This window comes from Phodopus roborovskii, unplaced genomic scaffold (assembly GCF_943737965.1).
Source record: "Phodopus roborovskii unplaced genomic scaffold, PHOROB, whole genome shotgun sequence".
In the NCBI taxonomy this organism is placed as follows: domain Eukaryota; kingdom Metazoa; phylum Chordata; class Mammalia; order Rodentia; family Cricetidae; genus Phodopus; species Phodopus roborovskii.
Genome location: NW_026126413.1, coordinates 8187832 through 8209820, shown reverse-complemented (window position 1 = coordinate 8209820; position 21989 = coordinate 8187832). Strand labels below are relative to the sequence as shown.

At 47.8% G+C, this 21989-nt stretch overlaps 1 protein-coding gene across 8 annotated transcripts in view; it reads left to right on the top strand.

The window, feature by feature from the left end:
- Positions 1 to 21989, top strand: part of Pde8b (phosphodiesterase 8B) — a 196819-nt gene that overhangs the window by 133981 nt on the left and 40849 nt on the right. For 4 of the 8 annotated variants that reach the window (XM_051182998.1, XM_051182997.1, XM_051182994.1 and 1 more), the window contains exons 7-10: positions 5129 to 5207; positions 8771 to 8911; positions 10451 to 10539; positions 12666 to 12726. In XM_051182998.1, the coding sequence (XP_051038955.1) occupies positions 5129 to 5207; positions 8771 to 8911; positions 10451 to 10539; positions 12666 to 12726 (370 nt within the window). The remainder of the gene's footprint in view (positions 1 to 5128; positions 5208 to 8770; positions 8912 to 10450; positions 10540 to 12665; positions 12727 to 21989) is intronic. The other 4 variants (XM_051182996.1, XM_051182995.1, XM_051183000.1 and 1 more) reach the window with 2 other exon arrangements.

Genomic DNA, 21989 nt, shown 5'->3' with positions numbered 1-21989 from the left:
TGCTGTTAAGCACCTAATTTCTTCAATCTGCCCTCTTCAAGCCAGAGTATACCTTTGGTGCTGTGGAGCTTCCTGCCTCCTTCAGGGACATCTCTACGTGGCTTCTCTCTCTGGCCAGTGCAAAGACAAAGAGAAGTTCTCTCTACCATAATTATGCTTTTAATCTTCATTACTTACTTTGTTTCCAACTCTGACAGGGTAGTTTTAAAGCTAATTTTTCTCCAGTCCCTAGGGAGCAGAATGATTGGCATAGAGCCACAGAAGCAGGTTGGCTGGGTCTAGGTAGTTGCTTCTGGTGATAACAGTGGTGTAAGAAATGACGTGTTAGATTAAGCAGTCACTCTCTTAGATGGGGATGTGGGGATGTGGTGTTTTCTGGGGTGTGTGTGTGTGTGTGTGTGTGTGTGTGTGTGTGTGTGTGTGTTAAGAATGTTGGTATTGCTATCAAGCTGAGATTAATCTCTGAGGCTCAATGATGGCAGAAGCAGATGACTCCAGCAAATTGTCTTTTGACCTTCATGTGTATCGTTCCATGAGTGTGCATAACACACACACACACAGAGTAAGTAATAATAAATATTTTTTGTAAGAAGTCAAAGTTTACCTTAAGGAATAGAATAGTATCAAGGGCATTTTGAATGTTTTAAATAAGTTAAATCCCTTGGTTTCTTTTTATCTGTATGTTTGCTTCAGGTAACCTCGTACAAATTTTCTAAAAACAAAAACAAAACAACTACCTTTACTTTGCTTCAGTAATTTGTTCTTTTTAATAATGTACATTAAGTTTGTATATTTCCTGGGAGCCTCTGTTGATTTTTACTGAGAGTAAAACAACTTAGAACTTTGAGTTTTGATGGTTTTGCAAGAAATAACAAGAGAAATGAGAGAGATTTTGTTGAGTTTTTATCCTTCAATTTTATTTCTTACAATAAAAGCAGATGGCCCATCATCTTATTGCTGTGTCCTGGAACCCCTCATGCTATTTTGGATCAGCACTTCTGTATTCTCTGGCAACAGAACATGTGATGGTCCTGTTATATGGTGTCCCAATCCAGATTCCACAGAGATTTGAGTGCTGGGGTCCCCTCAAGGAGGTTCCCTCACATTGACCATGGTGAGCAAGACTCAAGTAGGCCTGGTGGTCTGAAAGCCCCATCAGCCAGCCCCATCTTTAGGCCACTGTGCAGCTGAGATCTGTGTAGACCAGGATGTGTGGGAGTTCTATTGGTCTCATTATATCACAACTGCAAGTTTCTCAGCTCCTAACACTATGAGCTCTACAACTGCTCATCTGCTCTCTGACAGGAACTGGTTGGAAGAGTTGGGCTCCTTGCTGGGGTCATAAGGAAATGTTCAGTCTCTTCATGTAAATCAGCTTGAAAGGAGTCACTGGACTTAATGAGTGAGTGGGGCTTGGCTCACTTGTGGATGTTCCCTCCTTCTCCACCTGTGATAATATTGGTTTTCTGTCCTTCCATCAGCTTTGCTGGGGTTCACTCCCTTTGGGGATCTGGGAGTTCATGCTCATTATTTGAATCTCCCTGGGTCTACAAAATGTGGACCCAGCAGACAGAGGACAGTGATCCAGACAATGGCCTTGCTCCAGCTCTTTAGGGCATTCAAGGACATAGAGAGCATCTACCTGTACCCCAAGACAGACAAGCAACTATGTATGTCATTTGTTAAAGACTGGAAAATGAGCTCTTTATTATACAATGCCAGAATAATTATAGTCTAATTATGTAATACTTTCCCCTACAATTCCGCCCCCAGCTGCAGCTAAATATGTAACATGACTGTCATTCTGCAAGGACACAGCCTGCACTGCATGATGCTACCAGTGTTAAAGCTGGACACTTCAGTCCAGGACTTTAAGAATGGTGACTACCATTTATACTTTACCAAACAAAGAAACAACTCAAGTCTGCTCTAATAGAGCAAATGATGGGCTTACCTGTAAACTTCCTCTGTGTAGAATATATTTTAGGGACATCAAACCTAATCCCTACTAGGCACATTTGTTGGGTTACTCTACTGAACAGAGTTCATGAATAGCAGTGTCCAGGATGAACCAAGCTCTAAACGGTGAACACATAGTGCTTTTACTGTTCTTGGGTTTCTTTATCATGAAAAGACCTTGTCACTAAATTAAGGACAGTGATTTAGCAACCTAGCAGAAGTCTATGCTCATACGGTTCCAGCGTTCCTTCCCATTATTAGTGTAGGAGTTGCACAGAAATCATGTTTATTTTACCTAAGACAGCAGCAGTCTTCAGTTTTTGAAAGATTTGGGGCCTGATGGGTGAATGTCTTGTGGCGCACTACATCTCTCATGAACACATCTGCAGAGCCTTTATCTTTACATAGGTCTGTGCAGTAGCTGATGTGTTGCAGCAGTGGGCACAGAGCTGGGAAGACTTAAAATAACCATCCCTTCTCGTCCACCTCCCGTGACTGCCACCAAGTAGCAATCCCATGCTCCCCCTTGCCTGTTCTTCGGTCTGCCTGGATAATTTTGAGCCTCTGATTGAATGTGAACCTGTGTTCAGGATCTTCTCAAAAGCCATTGACTTGATCAGCTCTACTCTTGTTTAGGGGAGTGTGCATGAGTGTGTGTGTGTGCGTGTGCGTGTGCGTGTGTGTGTGCACGTGCGTGCGTGCGTGCGTGCGTGCGTGCGTGCGTGCGTGTGTGTGTGTGTGTGTGTGTGTGTGTTCTGTTTGGATAGAATCCAGATGAAGTACCTTTCTGAGATATGCAGAACAGCGCATGACATTCCAGCCACAACTGACCGGAAGACATTGAGAGCCAGGAGTGCTCTCCATGTGATCTCAGCTGCCTATCACCCTGGTTGTACAGGCTGTACAGACGGGCCCTGGTGCCTTTAGCACACGCTGGGCCACATGCTGTTTATGGACTTTCTACCTGTGCTCCGGGACAGTGGCCTTTCCCATCTGAGCCTCTGAAACCCTTATGAAGGCACAGAATAAATAACATTATCTATTATTGTTCCCTCCTGCTTCCTTTTTTCCTCCCAATTTTATAACCTCTAACCTTAAGGATAAAAAGTAAGGGCATCTGAGAATGCATTTCATGGTTCCCAAGAGCAGAAACTATTAAGGCTACAGTTTTTCTGCCTGAAAAGTATGAATAATTAATACCAGCAATTAGGTTCCCCGGTTCTAAGAACATGACTCAAATTGATTGTCCCATTTTGCTGTGGGTTTATTTAAATAGAGCCATCAACCCGAAGAGGTCAAGAAGTCCTAAAACATCACAGCTGGCCATGAGTGGCACAGTAGGGACAGGACAGTGGATGTTGCATCCTTCCTGTTCCTGCCAGTGTCCCTTCATGTCGATGGACAGTGTAGGGGTTTGCTGTGTCCTTCTGAGCATTACATGTACTGGAGTGTTTAGGTTTTATGGATAACCAGAATGTGATGTACAAGGCTCTTGGGCTTACTTCAGAACTGCCTTGAGAACGGACAACATGAAGTACCCATTTGCATATTTAGTTGAGATGTACAGATACTTTACAGAAAACCCTATGCCAGAGAGGAGCATGACAAGATGTGTTCATTAGAACTTAATTACCCAGCTCTCAAAGCTGACAAATTAGCCTACGTGGAGTCTGTGTCTCCACGCATCACTTCTGAAAGGTCGTTAGTATCTGGAACGGCTTTCCCATGGAGCTGAACTCAGTTTAGACCAGCTGTCTGGGAAGCTCTTTTGATAAGCCTGGCTCTTGCTTGCTTCTCAAGAGGTAGTGCAGCGATGACAGTGATAACAATCTTAGTATCCTTTTTAATGTTTTGCTGATTTTATAGAACATGTTTGCAAACACAGTGGTGGTGGCTAGACAGTATACAGTATCAATTAGTTGGGTGCACAATTGCAATGAAGAAATAGCCTGCAGGGCTCAAGAATGTCAGTGGCATCAGGCTAGTCCCATTCTCTGTCTCACTGACCAGAACATGGATGCTTGCCTTACCTATCCATATGCAGATAGCCTCATCTCTGCATCCATAGAAAGAAGCATCATCCTTCAGTGTGCTGAGGTCCTTCTTACTGCAGGCTGGTTAACTTACTGAGTCCCATTCAGATAGACTCAGGGAAAAGATAGGTTGCAATTAGTTTTTCTTTTCTCTGTATTCGTCCATGTGTGGTCCCAAGCACTTTGAGAAATGCCTGCATAAGTCATCCATTACTCTGATCATTAAAAAAAAAAAGCCCATGAAATAAATGTTCTTATAGTCCCTCTCTAGATGGGGAAATCAAGGACAAGCAAAGACCAGAAGGTGCCCAGGATCCTAGAGCGGGAAAATATAGTCCAATTTTACCTAGTACTCTGTCATTTCCAAACAAGTAGGTCAACGTGGCAGCAAATTATACTCCCTCATGGTAGGAAAATAACAGTAAAGAATCTGCTCTACAAGAAGAAATATCCATCCCATAAATCAACCTTTCCCTTTCTTTTTATTTTTTTCTTTACACCATGTAAGAACGCCTTCCCTGGCTTTAAACAGTCTATCTAAATAACAGGGGTCATCTAGACATATGGTTGCTGTGTTGGCTAGTACAGAGCTTGATGTATTTGGAGTTGTTTTCTACGAGGGAATTTGAGAAAACAATAACAACAACAAAACAAACACACAATTGGCGCCTGATTTCAAATATCTGAGGTACACAGGTGAGGTCATCAAGGGGAGAACCATTAGAAAGTATACAGGTGTGACGAACTGGATAAGGGGGATCAGATCCACCTGCCACTCCTGTCTTTCCTCATACCAGTGGGTGCGGCTGTAGGCAAAATGGCATCGCAAACCTAAGAAAAGGAAAACAAATGTTATTTTGTGTGTTGCAAAAGGCCAGAATACCCCAAGGTCAGGCAGGGTCCGGCTAGGTTCTTCTAATCAGCGGGCACTTGCCCTTCTCCATGACTATGACTGGCCCTACTACAGCATTGCACGTTGTATTGAAATGTCAAGACTTGAGGGAATGCCAACTGTGAGGCCCTAACAGTAATAGAGTGTATAGTGCCAGTGACTCTGGGGTCTGTCTATGTTGCTAAATGAACAAAGTTCAAACAATGTTTGTATAGAACTAACTCCAATCTTATGCATCTTTCAGGGCCTGTAATTCAGTGTTTACAGCGTTAGACCACTGTCATGAAGCCATAGAGATTACAAGTGATGATCATGTGATTCAGGTATGGGAAGAAACGCTTTGCATCATCAACACTAAAAAAAGAGCTTTTCGGGTTCTATCCATCTCTTTATTTCAAAAATATTTCACATATTTGCACATTTTCTTGAAGAAAGGGAAAATCAATGTATGCGATTGCTACTGATAAACTTAAGAATGGGCTATGCAAAAGAGAATAAAAGTTATTTTATGATATATGATTTTTAAAGTGTGTGTGTGCATGTGTGTGTGTGTGCATGTGTGTGTGTGTACACATGAGCATATGTATGTGGGTGCCTGTAGAGTCCAGTCCAGGAGAGGGTATCTGATACACGGAGCTATGGAGTTATGGGCAGTTCTGAGCCAGCCAATGTAGGTTCTGGAATTGAACCCTGGTCCTTTAACAGAACAGCCAGTGCTCTTAACAATTACCTCTCTAACCCGCCTAGGATAAACTTATTAATTCAGATCAGAAATTGCTACTTCCTAGGTAGAGGTGAGGGAGAATTTTAGGCCATTTATAAGGACAATATTCACACAGGGTTGTTGAGCAAATGTTTCTAAGTGGCTATGGGAGCAGAATACTTTAAAGATACATGTTCATCTGCCATTGGTATTCTATTATAAAGCACTGTAATGCTACTGCCATCTTTCTCAAGAAATATACACATAGAGAATCTTTTACCTGCCTTAAAGAGTACTCTGAAATGTACTCGGTCCACTGATTAGTACTGGCCTGGCTGCGCTGGTGTGCAGTGTCACTGAGGAGCACTTGCTTTCATCAGTGACCAGCACACCGTGGCCCCTGTGGCATCAGCCTCCACGTAAACACTCTGATGTCCTCAGTGTGCACACAGGCATGCCTCGCTCCTGTCCCAGGTCACAGGTATGACGGGCCCACCACACCTGGTCCCTATCATGAGCAGTTCCACGGTAGTCTCAGCTTTGAGTGGCAGATGGGGAAACTGAGGCCTAGCAAAGTAGAGGGCTAGCAGTTTGCGCTGAAATCAAGTTATTTTGCCACATCCTTACTCCTAAGCCGTCCTGCCTGGCTGCATTTGGGGGTATATTTAGAATATCTTTGGCTGTCCCCTGAAATAAAACTGAAGGCTTCTATGCATTGCTGGCTATGTTTACACTTCCCGCCCACAGCTCCATATCCTAAACCACACGGAAAGCTGGGCACAAGCCCCATGCTCACGTGCAAACATGGTCCTTCAGTCCTGCTCATGAGGACACTGGCTTTGCATCTGCCTGCGTCATAATAGGAAGCTGGGTTGTAATTCAGAACTGTTGAGAAGTAGCCCTGCCCTCCCATACCTTCTCCACCCTGGACAGGAACAGAGTCCTTTGCCTCTGTGACCCCAATCTGTGGTTAGCAACCCTGAATCCCTGGGAGAAGTAATGTGGTGATGTGTCACATGACATAAATTATTCCCTGGCTCCAGTCTCTTCCGTGGACAGAAAGAAATGGATGTGAGGGTAGTTGGTGCCCACACAGGGGAAGTTGCTATGCTGAAAGGGGCTTGGTCCTGAAAGAAGCTGGGCATGTGAGAGGAAGAAAGGGGAAGGAGGGAGGGGGCGGGGCATGGAGGGGACACTCAGCTGACCCTCACCTGGATTTCAGGATGGCGTATCAAGAACATCACATATGTCGTTGCTTTCACATCTCAGGGCACTTGAACAGATAGCCGTGTGTCTGTGAGCACAGGTGATAGACGCACTTAGAAACAGCATCGTATGTGTCAGTCTGTCCATCCCTGACAACTCTATGCCTCCTTCCACATGAACCATCCATCTGCATTTGCTCTGAAAACATTTGCATGTGCTTCCCATGTGCTGGCACAGCTATTAGCATGTTATACTCACTGATCTCTCAGCCACCCTGGGAACCAGGTGAGAGAACAAACAGATGAGAAAATGAATGGGGGGACGGGGAGGGCAGAGGAATGGAGACATCCTCTTACGGTTCCAAAGGGTTTGAATGTAGGTGCACTGCTCAGTCACGTCTGTTGTGCCGCTGGGTTCTGAGGTTCCAGGATCTCCAACATAAAAGGGAACCATAACCGTTATTCAGATTTACAGAATGGGAAAGTGGACCCACACGTGTGGCAGCGTAGGAGACAATCTGCAGAGCAGGAAAAGAATAACCTCTCTAATGTACCCAGTGGGTGTTTGCAGCACAGTGTGTCTCCAGACACAGCTCCGGCCTTCTCACCTGAGTGAGAGGAAGGCACATTTCAAGCTCTATGGGACTCATTGGAGTTTACTTCACAGAAGCCCATGGGAGCCCTTAGGAATGGTTCCAACTCAGATAGAGCAAAGGTCAAAGAAGGCTTCCTGGAGGAAGAGGTGCATTGGAGTTGGTGGAGGCAGAAATGAGGAAGGGCTTTCTCAGCAGTCAGACAATGTAGGGGAAAGCTTAGAGAGGGAGGCATGCTGTCAACTCTACCCTGGTGGGAGTGACCCCTGCCATGCCCAAGGAGAGCAATGTCTGCCCCATGGAAATGCTAGTCTGGGAGGGATCTGGATGTCAAGAAGATGAGGTCAGGTCCCCCTCCTCTCCATCCTCCCATAGTGCCTGACAGCCTGAGATTCCTTTCCTCTACACCCTCATCTCTTCAGCTCTTGGGGCTGATATGTTCATAGAAGCTTTGCTCCCAAGGGAATACCACCCCCACCCCCGCCAGTGTCCCTGCATTACCCACTTCCTGATGGAGTACCCTAGCCAAGGGGAGGGTGGGAATGGCTAGTGAGAATGTTTCTGAGGCAGCAGATGGATGGAAATTTTTCCCAAAGAAACTGTTGACCCAGGTGCAGTGTGCTCACATCTGCCACCCCTTTCTCTCTGAGCTACAGCTACTCATGTGATGACTGTATCTTTAAAAAGAAATTGGTGGAAGGCTGGAGCCTGGGGCCAGATAAGGCAGTTGCTCCAAATTCCAGAAGCCTCTGCAGAACTTTGCCCATGACCCCGTGAATCTGCTGACCTCCGAGTACACCGTGGGCATCCTCTCTCCTTGCCCACCCTAAACCCTGCACTGGAAGAGCATGCCTTGGCTCTATAGGCTAACCACATTTGTTATTCACATTAGGTCAGGGTGCTCCCAGCCGGTGCACTGATTAATAGACGGGGCAAAAGGAAAGACATATAACATCACATAGCTGCATGGTATGGTGTGACTAACAGAAGCTGCAACTTGATGAGTAGTCTGTGTTGGCCTATTTGTTTACTGGTACTGGGGGAACCTTACATGTGCCAGGCAAGCACTATGCCACCATGCTGTAAATCCAGCCCTCTTCCTAGTTCTGTTTTCCTATGGGGATGGGGTGGTAGACAGCTAATAAGGTCCAATCAGAGGCCGGGGCTGCTAGCTGAGGTTTTGCTGCTTCCTTCCTGCTGAGGTTCTTTGCATTTCTCACAGAGGACCAGGATGTCATGTGAAGGAATCGATTGCCATATGTGTGAGAGAGGGTACTGCTCCTAGCAGATTAGAGAGTGCTGTCCTGGGGACATTTGGCTCTGTATATTTGTATCCCACAGCCTCCCTGTAGGGCACACTGATCTGTAACCCCTCCTACTCACAGTATGTCAACCCTGCCTTTGAGAGGATGATGGGCTACCACAAAGGGGAGCTTCTGGGGAAAGAACTCGCTGACCTACCTAAGAGTGACAAGAACCGGGCAGACCTCCTGGACACCATCAATACGTGCATCAAGAAGGGAAAGGTGGGTGGAACCAAGAGCCCACTCACACTCCTCCCTTAGTGTCCCCCGGCCCCTCCCCCATGTCTTAGTCTTTTGTCTTTTAGACTGACTTTAGTATCTTCAAAGTTCAGTGAAAGCTTCCCTTTGCAGTTTGCCAAAGGAGTTGATGAGTTAATTCTCCATGCCAACACGGTGACACAGGAGCTGATGGTTTTGTGGGCAGGCCACTTGCCCCCCCTTGCATGACTGACCCCCCCATCTTAACATTGCACCCCTGAGCAGATTTCTACCCCAGACAGCTGCTTCCCACTTTTTCCTTTCTTTGCGTTTGGGAGGAGGGGCTAGAGAGACCTAAAATCCACATTGACTGGTAGGTTCTGTTGGTTGAGTCAACCATCTTCCATCTCCCTTCTGGTCTCTTTTACTCACTGCTGTGCAGCGTCCTCCCCAGGTCCCCTCTGCCCCCAATCTCTGTGCTTTTCTGCTGCTTCTGGGGGAGATGTTTCCCGGGCAGTAGCTCTGCTCCCTCAGAGCTGGAGTAACCTCTTGCTTCTGAGGTGACCTAATGCTTCTTCACACGGCTTTGCTTTCCTCTTCTTTCCTCTGTTGTGCAGTAGTTAAGCATCATCTTCCTTGGAGAGGGGAACGTTAGCAGGGGTAGAATAAATCTGAATTATTAGAATGTCCAAATGACTTTTAAAATCAGATCTATTAGACTTGAAAATGAACAGGATACTGTAAGTACTCCATTATGTGTGTGTGTGTGTGTGTGTGTGTGTGTGTGTGTGTGTGTATGTGTATGTATGTATACACACACACACACACACACACACACACACACACATATATATATATATAGTTAAAATGACCTAGCCACATGTGGCAACCTCAAAGGGCACACTCTTTAGACATTTCATATACAAGAGAGAGTAAAATATGGTTGCAGGGGACCTCAGTTTCAGAGCTATCTACTTCCTTCCAGAAACTGGAGAAAACTCCCTACCCTGAGGCTTCCTGCCTGCAGTCCAGTTCCTAGGGTCCTGTGGCAGCAGGAACCTCATGCTCCCCTTGACACCATCTTATAGAAACTGCAAGGAACCATAGTGACCTTTGGGTGGGAGCCCCCTAGAGTCTCGGAAAGCTGAGGCACTTTGGGAAGGATTAAGGAAGTATACAGTTGTGAATGGATCCTCTGTTTCCCTGTGTGGGCAAGAGAGTTGGACTCTCTGAGCCTCAGTTTACCCATCTGTCAGTTATAATATCAGGCCCATGGGTTGTTGTGAAGGCTGGGACTGCCTACTGAACTCTGTGCAGTGGCACCCGAGGGATCTCCAGCTGCCCTGGAACTCATGGCAGGCAACTTGATAGTGGACATGCTGGCCTGGAGCTCTTACACTTAGACATGGTGCTCTTGTTAGCGCTGTAGTAGGTACAAACGTACAGCAGTTTTGTGACATGCATTAGAAGTCTGGGAAGTTCTGACTCAACCTACAAAGATGCAGTGTGGGAGCAGCTGTGGTCTCGACTGAAGGATCTCAAGAGCTCTCTTTGTCCATGTAGGAGTGGCAGGGGGTTTACTATGCCAGACGGAAATCCGGGGACAGCATCCAACAGCACGTGAAGATCACCCCAGTGATTGGCCAAGGAGGGTGAGAGCAAACTCTTCCACTCTTTCTGCTGCAGATAAAGATTCAGGCTCTCATGGACATTAGAAGCCGTAGGATAACACACACAATAGCATTTGCTCTGTCTATTGTGGCCAGCAGCAATTTCTAGGCACGGTTTTCCTCTGCCCCTATCTCCTACCCATGCTCCTTCATGCAGCATCAGCCCTATTCCCCAGCTAGCCACCTGGTCATGATTGGCCCCATTGTTCCCAACACCTCTCAGCATCTCTGGCTGTCCTTCCCGCTCAGCAAGTGAACTCCAGTTAGCACTATTGGCTTCTGCCCTGGCCCACAGAGTGCTACCCTCCTCTCTTTGAGGCCCCAGTTTGTTCCACATTGACTCTGAGCTTAAACAAGAGCTCAGAGTGTCCTAAAGGTACTAACCTACAACACAAGGTGTCTGAACAAGAGCCATTGACACCTGACCAGAGAAACATGGGGGTATGGCTTGAGAAGTAAAGCATATGATTCCCTTTCCTTCTCTCAATCATACTCTGAGGAAGTCTCCGAGGGCCAGGTGGGAGCCCTCACTATATCTTACTGATGAGCCTGGCAACCAGCATGAGGGTCAATACTACAGGATGGTTTGACCTCGTAAGGGATACCTGATGTGTGACATATTGGTGAAATAATAAGATAGTGGTTGCTGGGACCCAAATAACCCCTCTCACATATGATTTCTAGAGCCACCTAAGTTCATTTCAGCTCATTATGTGATTAGGAAACCAGCCCATTCCAGAAGATCGCCTATCTATCCGAAGGCTGCTTCCCTCCAGTTTTCCTTTCTGGATTGGTTTGAAATTTGTCCTCCAGGCACTTAAGAGGCCACTGCCTAGTGTTTCTTTTGCGGCTCCTCTCTGGCTGGCTTCTGGGTTTCGCGGGTCCTGACAGGCTCCTAAACAAGGCTTGTCCACCACAGGGAGAGGTTGCCTGCCCTCCCTACAGGCACTGGCTCAGCTTAGCCATCCCAACAGTGGCCGATACAGAGCCACAGGAAAGAGCTGGTGCCTGAGGCTGTCACACTGTCTTTATGGCCAGTCTTAGACTGTCTTCTTGGAAAACGGAACTGTGTGTGTGACGAGAGTCAGTGGGCAATCCAAAAGGAGGGAACATGCTACTGTCTGGTAATTTCTATCTATTTATCTAGATATAGATAGATAGATATAGATATATTTTTCAGATTTGACAGATGAGAGAAAGGAGTTCTTTTATCCAGATATGATTTTGTGTTATTTTCCCTAATTGTAGGCAGTGAGCTCTCAGAGGCAACTCTGATTAAAAAATAGGGACATTTTAACCCTTCTTGCTTGGGTGATGTTCATATTACAGATTCCATCAGGGTTTTCCCATGTTCTTGACAGAGAACTCCCCCCCCCCCTGCCCCGTGAAGTGAACCAGGTGGGAGAACCAGATAGGGGGAGGGTTGCCATAGACTTCCAGGTGTACCGTCCTACATAGTGTATTCCACAGCTCTACTCTAAGGAGACAATCTACCTTGGGCTGACTTGCACAGGGCTGGTGCATCTGGCATCTTTGATCCTAGTCTCCTCGTGACAATGAGCAAGACCACAGGCTAAGTTCCTGGATTTAGTTCATGACTTTTTTAATCGAAGGATGTTTGCCTCTGGCTGAAAAAACAAACAAACAATCAAAAAGCCATCCTTTTGCTGAACCTCAGCGTGCAGGGAAGACCATGCAAACCACTGTCTTGTCGTGACAGTGAGCCATAGTGTGCCATATAAAGAGCCGAAAAGAAAAACAGCAAACACTGAAATGTGGTCACTTTCCAAATGAGCCTTTGCTTTTCCTGTGAGCAATAAAATATTTGTGTCAGTAGAATTAAAGCCAGTCCCCCCCCCCCCCCCCCCCCGTGGTAGCGTGTCGAACTTCAGGAGGCAGCTGAAAAAGACTGACAGGCCCGTGAGCAAGGAGTGTCCACACCAGCCAGGCTTGCAGGGAGGCCAGGCTTCCAAAGGAAAATGAGGTTTCGTGACCAAATCGGCGCTGGGGAGGGCCTGGCGTTCAGCTCTGAGGAGAGCGGTTGTATCCGTGTGCTGCCTTATTGCATCGTCTTCTTCCGACTAATCACCGATTGTTTATGTTATTAGGAAAATTAGGCATTTTGTCTCCCTCAAGAAGCTGTGCTGTGCCACTGACCATAACAAGCAGGTACAGTACTCGGTGTCCTCTGCCGCTCTGTCAGCTTGCCCATGCGTCATTCTTGCCCTTGTGCTCTGCTTGTCTCTCTCCATATTTCTTGTAATTGCTATCTAAGGAGGTGTATGGGGAAGCCTCTGGCAGGGTTGCTTTTTTCCCAGTTCTCTACAATCCTGCCTTACTTTGTTAGGAGTGTGCTTTGGTTATGCTATGTCTTGTGGCTCTCTCCAGGCTAATACATTTTATGGGAACATAATATTCTTCTTCAAATCCAAAAGGGAAAAAAAATGTTCCATTTCCTATCTTAATTTCTTAAACAAATGAAAAGTATATGAATGCATGTGAGCATTCACTCTGCCAGCTCACAGCCAAAACGAGAACCATTCCAAATCGCTACTGTGATTTTTTTTTTAACATTACATCATGGAGTGCAGTGCATTTTGAATGCTGTCTTCTGAAATAATGGAAACTTAGCAAGTTTTTAGGGTTAAGAATGTTTTAAGGTAGTTTTCTAATGTTACAGTACTGTTTGAAGTATTTTTATGCCGTCTATATTTTTACTGTTTGATCATGTCGTTTTCCATTTCATACCTTATCATTTATGAGCTATGAAATATGAAATACATATGGCTATTAATGAGCAACTTTCAATGCACAAATAGGATGCTTGAATTTGGCTTTCAAGAAAGGGTCAGTGTCCCTTAGGAATTTTGAGGGCACATGGGGCATAGTCCATCCTTTCCTTGGGTGGTAACAATGAGGGGCAGAATGAGGTGTGGCTAGGTGAGGAGTTGAACTGGCCGCAAGACCGAAGCCCGCGGGGCTATTCCTAGAGAACATTCCAGAGGGGCAGAGGGGCTGCATCACTTGACCTTCATGGAGCCCAGATATCTGTGGTTATATGGCTGGCTCCTAAGACGCATCCTTTCCCACTGAGGACCTAATCTAGGGTGGGAATGACTCTTGGAAAGGAAGGGAATGGACTGTCACAGGGAAAAAAAATCATCAGACAGCCACACTGAGACACATCAGAGCAAGGATGACCTTTCGCATGAGAGGTGCTAAGAAGGAAGGGAGCATGGAATCCGGGTGTCACCTTCGAGGTGGACTTCTGTATACACGTGAGGTGGTGCGGGCCACCATGTTCAGCCTGTGGACACACAGAGGGACAGAAATCAGGCAGGGACAACTCATGTCCAAACTCCAGCATGTCCTTCAATGGAAGCCATGCAGTGGCTCCAGGCCAGGCCCTAAGCAACGCCAAGATCAGCTCATGGTCTGCCGTTTTAGCAAGGGAGCTGAAAGTCGGGCGGTGCTTGCCTCTCCTCCTCCTCACGCCCTCTCATTCCAGCGCCCCACCATCAGTCCCTGTACCCCCGATCCTACTGGTCCTTGGTGGCTCAGCCCAAGAATCATGAAGTAGCTGCTGCTTCCCGAGACCCCCAAAGCCCCTTCTCGCTTTGCCTCCTCCTCATTGTGGAGACTGTCCGTGTGCTAAATTGCCCTCCCCTCTCTAGCAGGGTTACGGGCGGGCTTTGCATGCCCGGCTGCCTGCACATAGTAGGTCTACCTAGGGCTGTTGGTTAGCTTGGGGGAAGTGGAGCGTCTCAGTCCTGGCCTCCAGTGAACTCTGCCTGCTCCCCACAGAGAGTGGGCAGGCCATTAGCATCGGATGCCAGGACACGGAGGCCGCCTCTCCTCTGCAGCTCTAAATAGAAACCCCTTTGCTACCATGAATCAGTTGCTGTTCTGAGAAGAGTGGAAACACAGAGCTTGGATCCCCTGAGCCATTGACGTCACCTAATGGTGCTGCAAGGCCTAAGAGACTCTTAGATTTTTCCAATAATAAAGCAACTTGTCCCTCTGGCTGGCTACAGCGCTTTCCTTTCTCCTGAAAGAAGGCCGAAGCCATGGAGATGGCTCTGGGCTGGGGTGGACTCTTGGAGCAGAGCAGACTGTCTGCAGGCGTTCATTCTGAGGTCCAGCCCTGACGTTAGAATCAACCCGTGGGCTTGCCTTTGAGCAGGGGATGGAGTTGTGTGCCAGGCAGTTCACTTCTGGTCACGCTTGTCATCAGCAAAGACTCATTTTTATCTCTGGGCTCTGAGTTTCTGCCAAGAGGCTGGAAAGCTCAGTAAGGTATGTTGGCTGCACATGCCTGTCTCCCCTCTCTTCATACATGCTGTCCCCCCTCCCTTCACACATGCAGCCCCTGCTCATTTCACACATGCTGTCCCCAGAGCCTCACCAGACACCTGTTCATCACAAGCCCCCAGAAGCCATGGGTCAGAGATAGTAAACAAAGTGTAGCCCAGAGGGAGAGAAAACTTAAAGTGGACAGGCACCAAACCCCAGGTCTGGGGAGGCTGAAGAAGGTATCTGTTGGGGCATGGAGGACCCTGGGCCTTCAAAACCTCCAGTATTTATTGTCTGAATCTCTCCAGGAGGTATTTGCTGACCTTGATTGTAGAAGATAAGTTTCCTTCCTGCCTTCCCCACCTGCTTAGGCCACTTACAGTCTAGGGTTCCCAGACATTTCCCAGCCTTATCCAGTCACACAGACTTTGGACATCCTTTGTCTTCATGTGTCCCTAGCATTCTGTCTTCAGGCTCTGTCTCTGCCACATACAGCCTGTAAAATCCTAGGTCCCTTGATCCTTCTCACAAGGTCTGACTCCAAAGAAGGGGGCATGTGTAAAACCACAGGAATCCAGCACTGCACAGCCATGTCCCAGGCAGATCTGAGTAGGGAAGGGATGGTGAAGGCATCGCCCTGCCAGCCATTCCTGAACTGGCTGGCAGCCTGCGATGCTGAAAGCAGAGACCTCTTTATTGCTAGTTCTCCATACCCGGGTGCTTACACCCGCCTCTGTCTTGACTATGACAGCACAGTGAGCACGGCAATTCCAAAAGCCAGTGTGCTTGAAGTCTGGGGGAAGGAAGCACTGGGAGCCGGTATGCGGGAAGACAGGGCTGCAGTGTGCAGTGTCCGCCAGATAGCGCAGCCTTCTTGTAGAGGTGACACGTGGGGTTGTGGAGAAGCTCTTTGGGGTGGTGCTGGTGTTCCTGCCCCACAAGGAGGTGATTTCCCTAAAGAGTCAAGGAGCACAGCTCTCTGGAGAGAGCTTCCCCATTCCACACTGGGCGTTTTGAGGGGAACAAAGCAGCCGGGCTCAGAAGAAATGTTCCAGCTAATCAAGCATTCAAGGTGGCAGCTGATGGAGGGCAGAAGGCAGCCACTCTGGCCCAGTGTTAAACAGTGCTTCACAGAACTAAGAAGTGGGGGGCCCCACTTCTAGAACCCTCTTGATTCCCCCCCCCCCAACCTTCCTTCATGGAAGAACTCTTGTTTCCACTCACCTGACCTCTGAATGGAAAGTAGCTATTGAACCCAATACGCTAGGCCACTCAGAGCTTCTACTACAGCTCAACACCAGCCTGGTTATCGATGCCTGGGCATCACAGTGTCGACAACACATTGTAGACATAGCTTCCTTGAGGAGCGATGACAGCTAAGGTGGCCAGGCCTACATTGATAAAAGCTTACTTTGAAGTACAAATAATGATTTCTTGAGGGGCAGCGTTAGAAGTGTGAAGTCAGGTTGTCCTCTGGGGGGGGGGGCTGCACCCTGTCATTTTTGAGAGCTACTGGCCAAGGTGAGTGGCTTCATGACTCACAGGCAGCAACTAGTCCTGGCTGGTGGTTAACAGATCACTGGTCCAAGACCAGAGTTTGTCAATAAAGGACTGTCCTGAGCATCCACATTACCCTCCAGACCTCTTCCTGCCAAACAGGTTCCGTGTTGAGTTTGACCCTTTGTATAAAACTGTTATGTCTCACGTGGCATTACAAACAACATCTGCTTATTCTTCAAGGTGCACATCCAAGTGTTGAGGAAAGAAGGCTACAGCTTGAGTGGCTTCTGAGAGGGGTCACTCCCATTGGGGAGTGTGCTTTCTGCCACTGATGTACTGCCACTAGGCAGAGTTTGGATGTACGTGACTTATAGCAAGTGTCCTGAAATATTTGTTGACACATTTTGGGAAGCCACTAAATCAACAAATTTACTCCACATTTTTTCCAGCGAGCTTTCGTATGTATTTATTTGTATGAGGCTATTTAAGGAAAGGCCTCCGATATTGGGAAAGCACACTTTGAACAGGCGACCCCTGAGCACTGAGTGGAGTGCCTGCTAGGCTGGAGGGTACAAGACCCAGAACCTATAGCAGGGAAGAGGGAATGCAGAAGGACTGTAGAGGTACTGTGGCAGTACCTGGTAGGACTGCGTGCATGGAAGGTCTTGGCTCAGAGAAGGAGGAACATTTTTAGTCTGGAGGAGGTAGTAGCTAATTGCTAATTGAGCTGGTTGCGACAGTCTTTGTGAGGCTCAGAGGTCTGCTGCCAGAGACCTTTGCCTGACAAAGGGAAGATACCTGAGGACCTACACTGAGCATCCTGGGAGCGCCTCGCTCAGGTAGACTGGCCAGAAAGCTCAGGCCTTGTGGCTGGCAAAGCAGCTGTGCCAGTGTTGGCCACTTTGAACATGGGTGGGGTCCCTTTGCCCCCTTTCTTTCTTCCCGTCCTCTCTGTCACATCACTGGATGTCGACAAGGCACTTGATCAGTGGTGGGGGATGAAGGAAAAAAGAAAAGAAGGAACTTCGAGTCTGAGCTGGGGAATAGGGTTTGCCTCTGTGAGAATCCACACATGGCTTTCCCCGTGATACCGCGCTGCAGCAGGGGAGGCTCTCTCAGAGTGAGCCTCGGTAATGGAGGCCAAAGCATGGGGAAAAGTTAGTGTGACCCAAGAAAGGTGAGCCCCAGTGGGAAAGGTAGGAAACAGATGTAAGTAAGCGGTTTCTCAAAAGTTAATATCTTGGTTTATCCTAATGTGTTTAAGACAAGCAAGAGGTAAAGGGGTGAGACCTGTGGTGGCGTTTGGGGAGGAAAGCCTTTGCTCTGAAATTTAACTTAACTCTCAAGGGCTGCGGTTTTCTATGGTGGGTATCATTTGAGCCATTATAAATGTCCACTCATTCCCTCAACCTGACATTTTATGAAGCAGAGTTGGTCTTTATTAAGAAACTACTTTAATAGGATTTAAGCACAGGTATTATAATGGAGAAAGATGGGGAAGGAGGAAAGAAGGGGGGAAGGGGACAGAGACAGAGAAACCAACTGACCCCCAAGATGAGGACTAGTGCTAGCTTCTCAAAGCAGTGGCTAAGACCTGAAAATCTGACAGTTTTGCTCGCTGACTTTTTACATAACACAGGGAAGCTTGTATTCTTTCAAAGCAGCAGTTCGTAGCCAACCTGTCAGGAGTCCTGCCGCTTCATAGTGAGGACCTGCTAAAGCCTGGAGGTGACACTCACTTCTTCATGTAGATAAAAAGATCAGCGAACACTCACACAGGTCCACTCACCAGGTACAACTGCCAGTTGGTCACAATTACTGGCCAGGAAAAAAAAAAAAATGACAAATGCATTTTGCAAAGACCAGTTGCTATAACTTACAATAGCATTTCCCATAGGAATATTTTAATTTTCATAGTATTTAGAAATGATGTGTTGCATGCATCTTTTAAATCAGGGTCTGGGGCATTTATACCAACACAGATCAGATCTGTCATTGTGGTGGGAAGGCTTCTGCAGACCAGGTGCCAATAAATGACAAGGATGTGTTGTAATACAGTTATTTAAAAAGTGGACTAAGCTAGAATGTATTGACTTCCTCTTTATACCGACAAGACTATGGCAGATGTAGATGAAGGCACGTGCCTTCTGCAGTGAGCCTATAGTCAAACCGTTCCCCACATGTCATTGCCACCCTCCTCCAGTGTCTGGTCCTCATTGTGAAGGTACTATGATTCTCCAGGACATCTAGGAAGCAAGAGAGGCGTGGTTAAAGGGTGCCTACCTATCTGCCCTCTGTCGTGGCCAGTGATAAGTCCCGGTGTTCCCACCTCCTCTGTGACTGAACTCACTGACTTGGCCAATGAGAAGCTTGCACCTGGCTATCGGGACACTTCGTAGCCCTTACTCTGCCAGTGCTTGCTTGACATGTGTCCTCTCCTGTCATCTTACCACAGTCCTGTGAGGATATTGTCATCATTTTGACACATGAAGAAACTGAGGTTTGGGGAAGTCAAAAAAATGCATCTGGGTGTAACATAGTGTAAGCGATGAAGTCAGGATTTAACCCCCAAAGCAGTCAGAAGTGTGGCTGTAAAGGAAGGCATGGGCTTGTTTGGCGCCTTCACGGGATGGGAAGCAGGGGATGTCATCAGGAAGACCTGTTGACTGAGATGCAGGTTTGAAATGTGGTTGGAACGTGTCTTTATGGGGAGGGCATGGCCAGGCTCGGCTAGATATCTTGCTGAGAGTGGGGAGGTGGGAACTGTGACTGTACTGGGGGCTCAGCCTAGGGCTGCCCACTGCCTTTGCCAGCTTCTCTGCATGCCCTGCTCTCGGGAACTTCACAGTCATGGCTATTGTCTCTGGACAGGGGAACTTATGGAAATTGCTGTGTTGATGGGACTCTGGCTCTGTGATGTGCTGGCAAGCAGTGTGGAGATGTGGAAGGCTGGGGAGGGCGGGAGTTCGGGAACTAACGGTCCACAGAGGTCTCTCTAAGGGAAAGCAGGAGCCTCAGAGCAGCTCACTCTAGATACCTTCAGGCACGCAGTGGTACATGTTGAGCGTTGTCACTGCCGGCTGTAGCAGTGTATAATTCATTCTGGAATGAGTTACTTTTGTGTCGCTGTGACCAGACCCCTGACAAGGAGCAAGGGAAGAAGGCTAACAGTTTGAAGAGCTACAGCTCCTCACCGCTCTGTGGTGGAGCAGGAAGAGGAGACAGGAAGTATGGTGTGGCTCTACAAAACATGCCTACTTCAGTAACTCACTTTCTCCAGTAAGTTTCCACCCCCTCGGGGTTCCCTAATCCTCCAAGACACTGTCACACACAGGAGGCCATGGGGGAGGCCATGTTAGCCTTCACACCACAGCACAGGCCCATCATACTTCAGTGATATGTAGCCCATGCACACTGAGCCCAGCACCGTGGCGCCGCCTGGTCTATTGCACAAAGTGTCTTTTGCTCCAACCACAGTCAGCGTAGCATTCAATACTGAGGATTGCACACATTTAGATATAATTTCTAAAAGCAAAATTCCAAGAAGCATGCTCTCTTCCACTGTCCGTCATAGGAAAGTAGATTTGGATTGCAGCTCCTTGGGTTTCATCTGCTGCACTGGGGAAATCTCGCGTTGGTCTCTCGTTCTGGCTAATTAGGGGGACGGGATTCGGGGTGGGGCACAAGGGCCCTGGAGAAAGCTGTATGCACATACCATCACTGTGAGCAGAGTGGCCCTAAAGCCAGAAACCCCATGGAAGGAGTGGGCTCTCTGGCACTTTTCCTTGTTATTTGTTAGTCAACACCGGAAGGCTGTGGGCTGGGGGCATAGAAGGCGCTGTTCCCACCACAAGTGCTATGGGGCACTTCACACCACGCATGGACCAGACCTAAGGGACAAAGAAGAGAAGCCACACAGCACTCAGCTGCTTAGGGATTTGTGGAGGACCATGAGAACTGTTGAGAGGACTGTAGGGGCTTATTTGCAGAACACTGGCCCAGGGAGGGGCCAGGGAACACAAAGGCCACAGGGCGTGGAGGGGCTAGTTCAGGAGCTCTTGGCCTTGGCCACGGCCACGTTTTGCAATGACCTGGAGAGTTGAAAACAAGGACAAAGTGGTGATGCCTGTGTCCCAGGGACTCTGAGGGAGGGTATCTTGGTGCAGGTTGGACAAGACAGTCCCTGGGATTTTTCTCAGGGGATTCTCACTGTACTTCCTAAGAGAAACCTCCAAGCTAAGAGACAACTCAGCAGGATGTGATCAGGTTACATGAGTCCAAGGCATTTCCTGCTGGACATGATAGGGCATGGGGCACAGGTTGAGTTTGTCTGGCAGGGTCTAGCAGTGCAGCCTAACTGAAAGATGACTAGTTCCTTCTCCTTACAGTAGGAAGTAGGCACTGAGGAAATGCCAGGGACAGGGACCATGGTGTCATTATCTGTGCACCTTCCTCCTGGGCCTTGGCATGAAAAATAACTGTGGGGTACATGTTTGCATCCAGGGCTCCCAAGAGTGGTTCCCAGGACCCAGGAGCCCTGTGTCATCCCACAGGCCTAAGAGATGAGCCCAACCTAAGTTTCTGGAGCCATCATGTCACCTTGCAGCAGGCCAGCAGGGCAAGCTGCTCTTTGGTCTGAGCAGATGAACACAGTGGATGAGACCCTGCTGTCCCCTCTGTGTTGCTAGCCCCCATGAAGCACTGGGAAAGGGACAGCTTTTGTTTGAAACACTGCTCCCTGGCCTTGGGTACAGGCCCTGCCATGTCTCTTGTTCACGCCTGACCTGACAACACAGATGTAAACCAACTCATCCCTCATCTCCCTCCAAGTCCATTGTCTGGTTCAGCTGGTGGGGGTTTGGGTTCTTCATTTCTCCTCGCCATTAATGTTTCATAGTTGTGATATATTACAGGGAAGAAAATGGCGTGGGTGGGATTTATTTAGTTTGCTGTTTCATTTAAATTTGAAAAATTCACCTACAACCCTTCGGGGCATTAAAGCTATTGTTTTCTTAAAATTATCTTTCATAAATCACATTTTAGTGGACTACAGGGCTGAAACTCCAAATCTTATTTCTCTGCCTGTCACTGCTGGGCTCCAGGTGACAAACTGTCTGCCCTATTATCTGCAGAAGCACAGAATTTTGTGTACAGAGTCACATGGCACTTAATGAAATGACACATCTGAGAGCTGTACCGTTGGCTGATTTTTGTCACTGTGCAAATGTCGTAGCTAGTGCGTACACAGGAGAGGGTCACAGATGCCATCGGTTAATATACTCTTTGGGATCACTGTTGTGTATAAATGGTCCAACGCTGACAAGAATGTCATTGGCCGTTGATGGGGACATTTCAAGTTCTGTCCGCGGGTGGCACTTTGCTGTATAGGGGTGGTATGGCCTGCCGGGAGGAGGCCAGGAACAGCATGGTGGGCAGGCCTGCAGGTTTCAACCTGAGCCGCTGTTCTGATGGATGTCTGCATTCTTCCTGATGGAACCTGCAGAGCAGAGAAACACGTGCAGCAGCTTGCGAATCCTGCCTTGAGCAATAGGCTCTGTTCTCGTGGTTGAGCTCATGAGCTCAGTGCCATAGCACACTTTTTGGCTGTGACCTTGGCCTCTGATTCTGGAAATTGATTT